The sequence below is a fragment of the Anabas testudineus genome, chromosome 1 (genome assembly GCF_900324465.2).
Source record: "Anabas testudineus chromosome 1, fAnaTes1.2, whole genome shotgun sequence".
Lineage (NCBI taxonomy): Eukaryota > Metazoa > Chordata > Actinopteri > Anabantiformes > Anabantidae > Anabas > Anabas testudineus.
In genome coordinates, this window is record NC_046610.1 from 9,548,627 (window position 1) to 9,560,817 (window position 12,191).

At 44.3% G+C, this 12,191-nt stretch overlaps 1 protein-coding gene across 5 annotated transcripts in view; it reads left to right on the forward strand.

The window, feature by feature from the left end:
* fam13a (family with sequence similarity 13 member A) overlaps positions 1-12,045 on the forward strand; it is a 41,768-nt gene extending 29,723 nt beyond the window's left edge. For 2 of the 5 annotated variants that reach the window (XM_026359847.1, XM_026359849.1), the window contains 12 exons: positions 2,858-3,032; positions 4,952-5,017; positions 6,876-7,089; positions 7,173-7,314; positions 7,562-7,643; positions 7,753-7,958; positions 8,063-8,146; positions 8,478-8,573; positions 9,504-9,587; positions 10,665-10,861; positions 10,998-11,099; positions 11,219-12,045. In XM_026359847.1, coding sequence (XP_026215632.1) covers positions 2,858-3,032; positions 4,952-5,017; positions 6,876-7,089; positions 7,173-7,314; positions 7,562-7,643; positions 7,753-7,958; positions 8,063-8,146; positions 8,478-8,573; positions 9,504-9,587; positions 10,665-10,861; positions 10,998-11,099; positions 11,219-11,342 — 1,572 coding nt within the window. In that variant the 3' untranslated portion in view covers positions 11,343-12,045. The remainder of the gene's footprint in view (positions 1-2,857; positions 3,033-4,951; positions 5,018-6,875; positions 7,090-7,172; positions 7,315-7,561; positions 7,644-7,752; positions 7,959-8,062; positions 8,147-8,477; positions 8,574-9,503; positions 9,588-10,664; positions 10,862-10,997; positions 11,100-11,218) is intronic. The other 3 variants (XM_026359850.1, XM_026359848.1, XM_026359851.1) reach the window with 3 other exon arrangements.
* The last annotated feature ends 146 nt before the right edge of the window (positions 12,046-12,191 follow it).

The window sequence follows — 12,191 nt, forward strand, 5'->3', positions numbered from 1 at the left end:
CACACACACAGTAGCTCCGTCTATCTCTCCCCTCCTTTGCACCAGCTGGACCTCTCATGATGATGTAATTGTGGCTCGAGTGTGTTTGAGTGAACACAGTGGTTGATCTTCCAGGAAACAGTGCCTCTGTGTGTGTGTGTGTGTGTGTGTGTGTGTGTGTGTGTGTGTGTGTGTGTGTGTGTGTGTGTGTGCTCATTTGAATTACGTTTGAACACAGCAGGGCCGCAGCGCTGTAACATCTGTGCTCCTGCTAATCCACAGGGATTCTTATTCTCTGCAGAGCATCTTGAACTGATATTACGTTGTACTGTCTCCACTGACGCCGGTGCCTCGGCTGGTGACTGTCATCCGTCGATAAATGAATCACCTAAAACGACTCAGATAAACTAATCATCAGGTGAAAGTCTTTGATCGAGACTTGATGGCAGTAACCGATTTACCCTTGAAGGCTCTTCTGTGTGATAAGATGTTGTTCGATTGCTCTCTTCTCAACAGCTCCTCCATCTGAACCTCTCAGCACAACAATCACAACACACTCCTGTGTTTTAAAGTCCACACTGTAATTGTGTAATTACCATCAGATGTGCCAGTAACACACAAGAGGCCACACTGAGTGCAGCAGTCAACTGGGAACAAGTACAGAACAAATCACAAGCTGCTACCATTGAACAAACAACTAACTTCACGATCAAAACAAGTTCCTTTAATTCAAATCTATGTTAATGAACGAGTTTCTAACTATTCGTTTGTGAAACTGGGAGCAAGTTGATGTTTCCAGTGTGAATTGTTTTTGATTAACTTTGATTGAGATGCAAATCAGGAAAAAAACAGTGGTTTCTACAAAAAAAACTGGAGGTCATGCTTGATCTAGGAGCAATGAAACCTTTCGAGAGAACAAACATGTAATGATTGAATTTAATTTAGCCGCTTCCTCTCTTATGGTGACAGAAAAACACACAAACCAAACAAAAATAAAACATAAAACAAAACACTCCAAAATTTCATTGAGCCACTTTAAGCTTTATTGCACATTCACCGTGGAGTTGTTTCCATAAGCTTCTGCAATGTCTCAACATTTATTACTGTTCAGATTTGCATACATTTTTGTCATCATCTTGTGTTGATGATGGGAGAGTTGGACGACTGGGCAAAATCTTCTCCAGCACATCCCAAAGATCCTCAATGGGGTTCAGGTCTGGACTCTGTGTTTTCCAATCCATGGGTGAAAATGATGTGTCATGCTCCCTGAACCAGTCTGAACCAATTTGAGCCAGATGAATCCTGTCTGCATTGTCATCTTAGAATATGTTTGTGTCATCAGGGAAGAAAAAAAATCCACTGATGTAATAACCTGTTCATTCAGTATATTCGGGTCAGATGACCTCATTCTTCAGACAAATAACGTTGCTGAACCGAATCCTGATCAACTGCAGCAACCCCAGATCATAACACTGCCCCCATGGGCTTGTACAGTAGACACTATCACTCAGGAACACTTCAGTACTTTAAGTATATTTTGCTGATAATAATTTTACATTACCTTTAATAGTAAAACATTGATTGCAATAGAAGATTTTATTTTTGTATTGTAGTACATTTACTTTACTTTTTCCCAGTGCTGCACATAGTTTCACAGCTGAGCTGCTGTTTGTGCCCCTTGTTTTTGTTTATTGTTTGCTGCTTGTGTTGGAACATGTCATTCCTCTGAGCGCTGTTTAAAGGGTGATCTGCGGGAAAAAGGATTGAGACTGTGGAGTGCGTGTGTGTGAGTGAGGGCAGCATGTACTTGTTCAGGGGGTGAACTTCTGCCATGAATTGGCCACATGTACTCGCTGGGCACGAATACCACGTCACCGTATTCTGTGATTCACATCACATCAGCTTAGTTTCCTGTTTAACAGCTGAGGAGATGTGATAACGCAGCAGAAGAATGCGTGTGCACCTGAGACTAATCATGAACTTGGCAATTACTTAAAAAAAAAAAAAAAGAAACAGGGGCAGTTGTAACCAGATAAAACTGCACCCATTCCTGTAATCCCTCTATGGCATTTATGAGGTCTAGTTTTCCTAAAAATAGCTTGGTCCCACGCCCAGACAGAGGAAATGGGACCCCATGGGTTCAGTGCTAAGTGATGTGTGCTCAGTTTTAAGTACACGGCCAACTGAGAACCCAGTTTGCCCAAACTATTTCTACTATATTTGATTACTCAGCTTTTATTCTGGGCAGCTACAGACGAATTAGACAAAGTTTAAAGTAAGAGGAGAAGGTGGTGGATGATGGGTGAAAAGTGGAGAAGCTAGAGGAGGTAGAGAGGTGACAGAAGAGGATGATTGTCTGCAGGATCTGCGCACTGAGCGCAATGTTTGTCTGCAAAGAGGCAAAGAAATCACTCAGTCAGCCTACGTGTGTTGGCGCACAATCTGTCTGCCTGTTTTTCTTTTTTTTTTGTCCTCATCTCACTGCCCTACCCCTCCTCTCCCTGTCTACACCGACATCCACCCCTCCCTCCTCTGCGCTCGCTGCTGCGCAACAAACAAGTCCGGAGCGGCGCGCACGGGTGGAGACTCTGTGCCTGTCAAGACAGGAGAGAAAGCAAGGAGGGAAGTTAGGGGGGTAGGCGGGGTGAGGGAGGGGTGAGGGATTCCAGTGGGTGAAAGACGAGGCGGAGCTAAAGCACAGCCCAAGCACCGGTGGGCGGATGTTTTGGCCGGCAGAGGCAGCCAATGGCGAGCGCGGTGCAGCCCCCTCCGTCAGGGCAGGGCCAGTCCCAGGGAGTGTGGGCTCCACTTAAAGAGTGTGTTCGAGGGCTGGTCACCGTCGTTGAGCGCCCTTTTCTATTCTCTCATGGTTGTGCAGACGCTGAGGATGAAGATCCAGGAGTCGCCTGTCACCTGTGATACGGGGAGGGTCGGAGGAGGAGGAGGAGGAGGAGGAGAGGTGCGAGGCTCGGACCCGGACTGCGACAAGACGAGCTGCGACGACGTGCCCCGACTGGACCTGACGGCGCTGACGGAGGACAGCAGCTGGGGAGGTGAGGCTGGAGGCTTGTTGTTGTTGTTGTTGTTGTTGTTGTTGTTTTTCATGCTTTTTTTTTTCCTCTAACATGCAAAAGTTTGCAAAACATATGTAAATTAGTTGGATGCTATGTGGAGTCCACAGCTTTTAAAACACACACACACACACACACACATGCCCAGACAGCCCACTGTCCTCCACCCAGCTCTGCACATGGGTGTCTGGGTAGCAGCTGCACACCTTCTGCTGCATCTCCTCCTCCTCCTGCTCCTGCTCCTCCTGTAGGATTTATTTTAAAGGATCCTCTCATGTCCTCCTCTGTCTGGAGGAGACACCCTCACCGCTTGTTTGCTCGGTTGGCAAGATAAGGCTCAGTGTGTTGTTTTGTTCCAGCCCACATGGGAACATGGGGCCTGTTATTTATCTCACTAGAGGAAATATGTAGGTGTAGCTGAGTGGAGAGCTCCTCCTGTGGTTTGATTAAATAATAAAACCTGGATCTATCCCTGCATGTTTTTGCTCATTCGTGTGGCAGTCGATGGAAACCGGGTTTGCATTTGGAGAGTGGATCGATTCTGGATGTTAGTCAGACATGTGCTCCATTTAAAGTCCGAGCTGCTCGTGTTTGCTCTGCCCCCCTGCAGGAATAGTGATGCTGTTGTCTGTGCATTTGATGGCAGCTCTGCAACAAGATCAAATTCACACTTAGTGCGTCACTTTCATTTATTAATGCTGGCTCTTGGTGCAACACTACGAATGCAGAGTTTGCAGAAATAACTGTTATTTCTATGTCTCCTCCAGCTGCTCTATTCGCTGTCAGACATCTTAGGAGTTTGTTATTACTCTGTTTATTTATGCGCTGCAGAGAGGAAGTCGTGCACAATCGCATGGACCGAGACTCTGATTGTTTTGTTGAGACGTTGCGACACCGGAGGCGGGTTCTCGTTTTCTGTGTTGCGCAGTGAAGCCAAACATTTTGATGAAGTGTTGAACAGGAATGATAACCAACAGGTTGCAGACAGATGCAGGTGAAGGGGGAGGTTGCATTGCATTGCTCCATGCAACACATCTCCCAGTTTCAGCAGACTCCCGTTTCTGGAGCTCCAACAGGCCATTGCATGTTTTGTGGAGCTCCCTAGTGGCCAAATATGATACATGAAAAAAAAACAAAACAAAACAACAAGAGTCCTGTGAGAGCCTGTTACTGTTGCCACATGCAAGAAGTCTTGTTGAAATACTGTACCTGAGTTAACAAACACTTACATCAGTCCAGCACACGCTGTCTCTGATTGTGTGTGTGCTTGTAATTAAAATGTAATTTGCGTTGAGGGAGATTAGCTGTCCAGGAAACTTAGGTGGCAGTTTTTTTGCTGACCTCAGCACGTGATGTATTATAGCACTTCCTTCTTATTTTTTCCTTTCTTGGCTTCGTGCCTTTTCTCCCTCCCGCCTGTACATTCTGTCCTCGGGAGCTGCCTGCTTCACGGCTGCGAGGACGCCTGACTGGCCGTGCGTTATGCAGACATATACATTGTGAGAACGAGCACAAACTGCACTGATGTGTGTTGTGAAAAGCTGAATTGTAGTTTTGTTTTGACACGTTTATGAAGTTAGGAGGGAAACAGGTGGATTTCTGTAAGTAGTGTTGAATGTACAGTACAGAGCACAGCAGACTGTACAGATGGTGCATCCAGGTGGATGAGAGCATTAGGCAGTGGTGAGACCTTTGTCCCAGTACTGTAGGTGCCAACGCTCGTCATAGAGACCTGATATTCACTGCTGCCTCTCTGCTGGATGTGTTGGAAAGATGTTACCAGACTTTTGGCCGAGGAAGCTGAGGAAGGAAAGAAGCATGCGTGCTCACTGCATCGTCGCTTCACCTCGTTCTCCTTCTCTTCTCCCCCCCCCCCCTTCTCTCTCCTCTCGTCCCTCTAGATTCGTCCTTCTTCAGCACACCTTACCTTGATTTCAAAAGTATTTTCCACTCGAGTTGTTGCGACGGTAAGTGTTGTGTTACGCCGCTGTCAGTGCCGAGTTGCTGTGCTGCATATAAGTCGGAGAGAGCGAGGAGAAAGGAAGGCCTGTCTGCATGACCTTTTCCACTGCATGGCAACATGCTTGAGTGATCTGGAACATTGTGGCTGAGTGTCACACACACACAGCAGCCTGTGCTAAATGGCAAACTGACGTGTTTTTGTTTCATTAGTCTAGTTAATCCTGAACCATCAGCGAGCAGTTGATTTAAAGGATTAATTTCAAATGCCACGGAGCCGTACTGGCTGGCTACACCGCGGTGCACTCCGAGGTGGATAATAGACCTCAAAGGAAGACATTAGTTGTGATCGAGGGTTCCACCTGTCACTGTGAGCGAGCACTAACTTGCAAGAGACTTTCTACTTGCTAAACAGCACGTACCTAGAAGTACTGGAGGACCCCTAGGTCTCCAAAGGTGGAACCTGAGCTGAGGCACCTCTTGTACGTCCCGACTCACCCCAGCTAAGAAAAATATGCACACGCAGTTCTAGACTGGGTGTGCATATTTTCACCGGTGCTTTCTGACACCTCCAGTGTTTACACTGACAGTTGGTTTCCTTCAAAGCTTGTTTTCACTCCCTCCCAGTGTAGCTACTCCTCGGTATATTTCGAGAGTCCGCTGACACCTGATTTTCAAAGTCTCTCCTTTTCCATGAAATCTACATTATGTATTTCACCTGCAGCGTTTCGTGTTGATCCAGCGAGCTCTCTCAAACAACCTGATATTTCGCCGTCTCGGGGTGCATCTTTCACCACGCAGAGTGGAAATTAAAACGCAAACTCATAACTGTACCTCTCAACACGGGTCGCGCCCTGACATTATCCCACAGAGAGCCCGGCTTTATTAATAGTCCGGGGATTGTCAGGGTTATGTCCGTGGCTATTTTCACCAGACATAATTATTGCCAGAGTGGAGACTGTAACCAGGGGATGAACAGAGAGAGAGAGAGAGGGGGACTGTAGGCGTGACTTACCCACAGCTCCAGAGCAACATCTGCGACTGTCGAGCCCCAGAGGAAGTTTATTTTCTTTCTCACAACAGTTTACACAGAGCAGCTTCATCATGTCCAGCGACTTTCCCAACAGCAGGGAGGATAAAACATGATGTTCGCAGGGACAAAAAGGACCTGAACGTGTCTGTAGGATGAGATTTGGCACCGATCCTCAGAAAACAAACATGCTGTTCTCTTTCCCAAAACATTTTGATGCATTTTCATCTGAAGCAATTAATCAATTAGTTGACTGGCGAAAAAAGGAATTAGCTTTTATTTTGGTAATCATTCTCCCAACGAACCAACGTTCCCAAACAAGTTTTTGAGACTTTCTTGTATTTCATATGCTAATAAACTAAATATTGTTAACTAATATTGTTAATAATGACTGCAGGTGTTTCTCACAATATTGTTATTTACTGGAGTAACATAATGCAAACACTACAGTAATGACTGATAAATAAAAGTCTGTTGTAGCATTTGGTTCAAATGCCATAGTGATTTAATTAAAGTATCAAAAGTCTGATCCAGTAAACAAACTCCATGTGTTGTTTAGAGTCCAAATATGCCATTGAACCTGGGATCAGACCATGTTTTATCTTTTATTCTGTAGCCGCAGAGCTCTTGGTGATAATGTTAAACCTGCTGTTGCTGTGCTAAGGCGAGCTGTGTGTTCTCTGCTGACCGGCCTGCACGACATTTCCAAGCAGGATGTCCTGACTAACCTGTCTGTTGTTTGCACTGTCTCAAGTTTCTCATGTGTTCATTGTCTGTTTGTTAGTCGAATGAGCACGTGCCACATTTTGACGCTGTTTGTGTGTTGTGTTAATCAGAACCCATCCCAGCGTACTCACTGCAGAGGGAGAGCATGGACCGGGAGGAAGCTCGGCTGTCCCCTCATGCTGGGGGGCGACTGATCCGCCAGCTGCTGGAGGAGGACAGTGACCCGATGGTGTCCCCTCGCTTCTATGCGTACGGACAGTGTCAGCAGTATGTGGACGACACTGAAGTGCCGCCCTCACCGCCGAATGCACACTCGTTCATCAGGTAAACGCTTCTCCTGGTTTTTCTACACGCAGGCTGTACTGCAGAGCTGTCAGTGATATGCACGACATTGTTTATCGCTCCAGTCGCAGGCGGAGCTCATCTCTTGGCTCCTGTGACGATGAGAAAGAGGAGCTGACATCGGCTCAGCTCACTAAGAGGATTCATGTCTTAAAGAAGAAGATCCACAGATTTGAGGAGAAATTTGAAGAGGAGCGAAAATACAGAGTGAGTACAGTGACAAATTGTTAATTTATCACAAGACGACAAAAATAAACCTTGCAATCTGACTCAAAAGATGATTTTTCCAAACTCTAAACATCATTGACTGTTTTTAATTATCCCCACGAAGCTCAAATTTAGATTTACTGTGTACAGCTTTATGTCCATGTGATCAGTTCTCGTAGGTATTGCTGTCTTATTTTGAAAAGAAAACTGATTTTCATGTTTTAATTGCTCTTTTTTTCTCATGCAGCCTTCCCACAGTGATAAAGCTGCAAACCCAGAGGTGCTCAGATGGGTGAATGAACTGGCCAAGCTTCGTAAGGAGCTAAAAGGTAACACACAGAAATCAATAGTCCTTGTAAAAAAAAAAAACGGAATGACATAATTAATTGAAGTGAACTGAACCAACTAATATTTCCTGTTTCACTTCTACCTCACCAGAACACAAGCTGATGAAATCTGAAGAGGATCTTCCACCCCTGACGCGTCAGCGCAGCAACACCCTGCCCAAAAGCTTCGGCTCTCAGCTGGAGAAGAAACCTCAGCAGGAGAAGGTGCCGAAGCCGCCGGTGGAAAGCACCCTGGAGACGATTTCAAAGAAGCTGCAGGAGAAGAGGGAGGAGGTGAACCGGCCCGAGGACATCAAGGTAGAACTATGACCATGGTTTAAACACACTATATGAGTGTTGAACAGAGAGAAACAATGCGTTGAATTTGAAGTGCTGACTTACTTCCTGTCCTCTGCTAACAGGATATGACACGGGAGCAGATTGGAGCAGAAAAAGTCGCCCTGCAGAAAGCTCTGCTCTACTACGAGAGCATACACGGCCGACCAGTGAGTCATCTCCCACCTCCACACACAGCTTACAGCAATGTATCTACTCCTGTCAGCATTTCTGGCCCAAACAGAGAAGATCATGTTTACTGCTCGATTATGACTCAGCGTGAGAGAGAGAGAGAAAATAATGAACTTACTTACTTAAATTATTTTAATATCTAGATATCGTTATTGGAGAAAAGACAAGAAGGTGAAGATATGTTGACAATTTAAGGACAACTCTGCTCTTTGTTTGATGTCAGTCCAATTCCAGCTGCATTAATGATCCCAGCTCAGTTAATACAGCTCTAATGAGGTGTCTTTGTTTCTTTTATTTATGCTACTTCAGGTCACCAAAAGCGAGAGGCAAATCATGAAACCCTTGTATGACAGATACCGCCTGGTCAAGCAGATCCTGTGCAGAGCCTCCACCATCCCCGTCATCGTAAGTGTCACACCTGAACCTTCGTTTTCCCTCCACAGCTGCCTCTCAGTCGCATTTCTTCTTTCACAACAGAGCAGCAAAGATCCCCAAACTGTCCAAACCTCTGCAGACACTTAATCCCAGCTCATTCTGGCTTTAGTTCCTGTTGTGGGAACCGGTCACAGACAAATTATCCTATGTCCAGTCGGGTTTAGCTGCTCATATGATCCCCCCCCCCAGTCACAAGAAAAGAGCTCATAGGTGGAAAATAAAGTCACATGTAATGATAAAATGATAAAATGGCTGATTCAGAAAATGGTCTCCTCTCATATGATGTCAGTATCATTACTGCTTTGCTACAATAATTTTATGTAAGTTGCTTAAAATAATTCTGCCTATAGACTGCATGCTTGTAGTTTTCACTATTACCCGTCTACTCAAGTATTTAAAAACAACATCTGTTATGTAAGATATGGTCACAGTACATATGTGTTATATAAAGAGCTACCTCTAATCCCCATCATGCAAATTGGGACCACTGCCATAGATCAGTAGTCATGTTTATTTTCCTGGAAAGGTCAAGTCAGATGATGTTGGAGTACGGTGCATAAATCCAGAGTGTTTTTCAGTTTGAATGCAGCTTTTTTTTCTGCCACAAACAGGAATTCCTTCTTTGCCTTTTTATCAACACAAAAAATAAACGTCAAAAGGCAAATTTTAGGGAAATTTTCTTTCCACCTGTTTTATTGATTTTTATGCTTTAAGTTACTCTAGGTGACAGGTTAAGCAAAGTTGGATTCCCAGTTTCTATTTTCAAGCTGCTGTTTGTTATGAGGTTCAAAGACTGATTAGAATCCAATTACGGTTTCAAAATGACTGTCAGTTCAACCTCCTGACAAAAAGCTCAGCCCACGTCACAGCGTGGTTAACTCTTCTTAACCGTCACCACAGGGCTCTCCCTCCAGCAAGCGCAGAGGTCCCCTTCTGCAGCCCATTATCGAGGGCGAAACCGCACTCTTCTTCGACGATATCAAGGTGAAGAGCTGCTGCTGCTTCAATAATCTGTCGCCAGTTCCCTCTCCTCACTCCGTCCTACTACCCTCCAACTTCACCTCCCCTTTATTTACTACCACCTACCCTCTAATGAACCTGATTACTGCCTGTTGATTGGGCAGTTGCCTGTTTCCTGCCGACAGTAGAAGAGCATCTGTAGAAATGTTGAATCAGTAGCTGCCTGGGAGTGACGTGAATCACTGTGTGATTTTTGAAATATGTTCGATACAAATGTATAAAGGAAAAAAAGGTTGTGTGTTAAATTATAATTGTGGTTTGATACAACTTGGTTTTACTTTCAAAGCTTTTGCAACCTTTGGTAATAAAAACACTGCTGCTGAGCTGATTGCTGAGATCTGAGAATGTGTGAAATCGAAGTTAAGGGGGGAAAGAAACACAAAAAGGCAGATGACCGGGCTGACCCCCCCCTGTGCCAGGTTACTTTTACAGCTGCTACATGATATGTGGCCAGATTGTGTGATTGTGAGTAGCCAAACTAACTGAAAACATCATTATGATTTCATTCTAAAAGCAGCATGACTCTGACTGGTTGTTCGCATGTTCCCAGATCTCAGTAATTATTTTAGCAAATGCAAAAATCAAAGCTACAGAAAAAAGAATCAAGTTGTACTGAACTAGAATAATCCTTCAGGTGGGTTTAATACAAACTGTAATCAAATCGTAGAAGAAGTAATTGATTTCTTTCTGTGTATTTTTCCAGTTATTTAATGTTGACTGTTGTGGGATGATATATCATTGATCTTTCAAGACTTCAGATCATACAAAGTTGTTTTCCAGTGGACTATTTGTCTTCCAGTCACCTCATTAACGTCATAAAACATACTAATGATGTGAATGTGTGTAGATGTGAATCACACACAGGAGCCATTAAATTGCATTTTGCTGCTTTACTGTGATAATTGAAAACCATTGATGACTAACACTGCATGATCCTCATGCACTGCAGTGTTTGAGCCTGGAGTCCCACTGACAGCCTTGCTTTGAGTGCCGCTTGCTGCACGATGTGGGCAGTCGTTTGACCTCTTTACGCTTTCGCAGGAGGAAGAGGACGGCTCGGAGGACGATGGAGAATCAAAGACCCAGTTCACCGTGACCGTCCAGCCCGACCTCAGTGTGCTTGGCTTCCTGGACCAGATGGACGAGGAAGTGGATGGTTTCATTTCACCAGTGGACGAACTCTCACCTTCTAAACACACAATGGATATGAGGCTGTCCAACCTGCACTCTGCCACCATGTAAGTCACTGAATACCAACAATGTTCTTGCATAATAGATGTAATGAAAAGTACCGTACATTGTCCTTAATAAGGAGACATCAAAGAGATTTAGTGTGTGTTCGATATTTAAATGTTTCTACACTGTTTCTCACAGGCAGGAGCTCGTGGAGCAGCTCCAAGAGGCCAGAGAGGAGAAGAAGAGAATCCGCAAAAACCTCAAAGAGTTTGAGGACCAGTTCTTTAGACAAAATGGAAGGTAAAAGAAAAAGAAGCATTTGTTGAGATTATATAACAGAAAAATGAATGGTTTTCCACTGCAGAACCTTCTCACTTTCCTAATGCTTGTTGCCTTTCGCCCACATCTTGTTCCCACAGAAATGTGCAAAAGGAGGACCGCTCCCCGTTGGCAGTGGAGTACAACGAATACAAGCATGTTAAAGCCAAACTGCGGCTGCTTGAAGTCCTCATCAGCAAAAGAGACTCAACCAAGTTCATTTGAAAGAAAAATAAAATAAATAAAAGACTGTAAAAACGGACCGATACTATCTCTAAACACTCTAGAGACACGGTCAAACACATCTCGCCCTGCAGGAGAAAAGATGTGGTTTTTCCTCCATGTTGCCATCTGTGCTGCTCATGTTTCTGGATCGGGGAACAGCCTGTTAGTCCGTCCTTTCGAGCTCCGCGGGGTTTTCCTCCATCTCACACTCGGAGAGCTGCCAACTCACAACTGATTCTGCGCGACACGCGGTCACCTGTTTCACCCGAGGAAGTTAATTTCCAGCGAAACCTCACCTTCATGACGCAAGACACGCACAAATAACCTGAATCACTCTTGTATTTGTTAATAATTTATTTCTATCCTTTTAAATGTTTTTATTGGAGAAAAAAAAGTTATTTTCTCATGCTTTTACTGTAGAAGTCTTACAAAACAAACGTTATAAGTAAAATAGTAGATATGAAAATATTTTAAAGAAGGATTTTGCAATCAAGATTAGTGTATTTTTGTAAGGGAGGCGTTACTATTTGTACTTCAATCAGCTTAACAGTATTCTAACAATTAGCTTTCTCTATTTCAGCCCTGACCATCGTACGTCTGAAATAATCTTATATTACTTCTCTAGAAGTTAAATCGAGTATTTGCTCACTAAAAGAAGTGTTTATGATCTAAACAACCCAAAGACAGTGACCGAGAGGACAAACTGCGAACCAAAATGGCTCCAATGTTCATCACATTTGACGAAACAGCTTATTTTTGTGATTACTGGTACTTAAGCATTTGAGTGTACATTTTATGCGTGATGTGTCCCCCCCCCCCCCCCCAATTTACTTCTTGTCAAATAGTCAA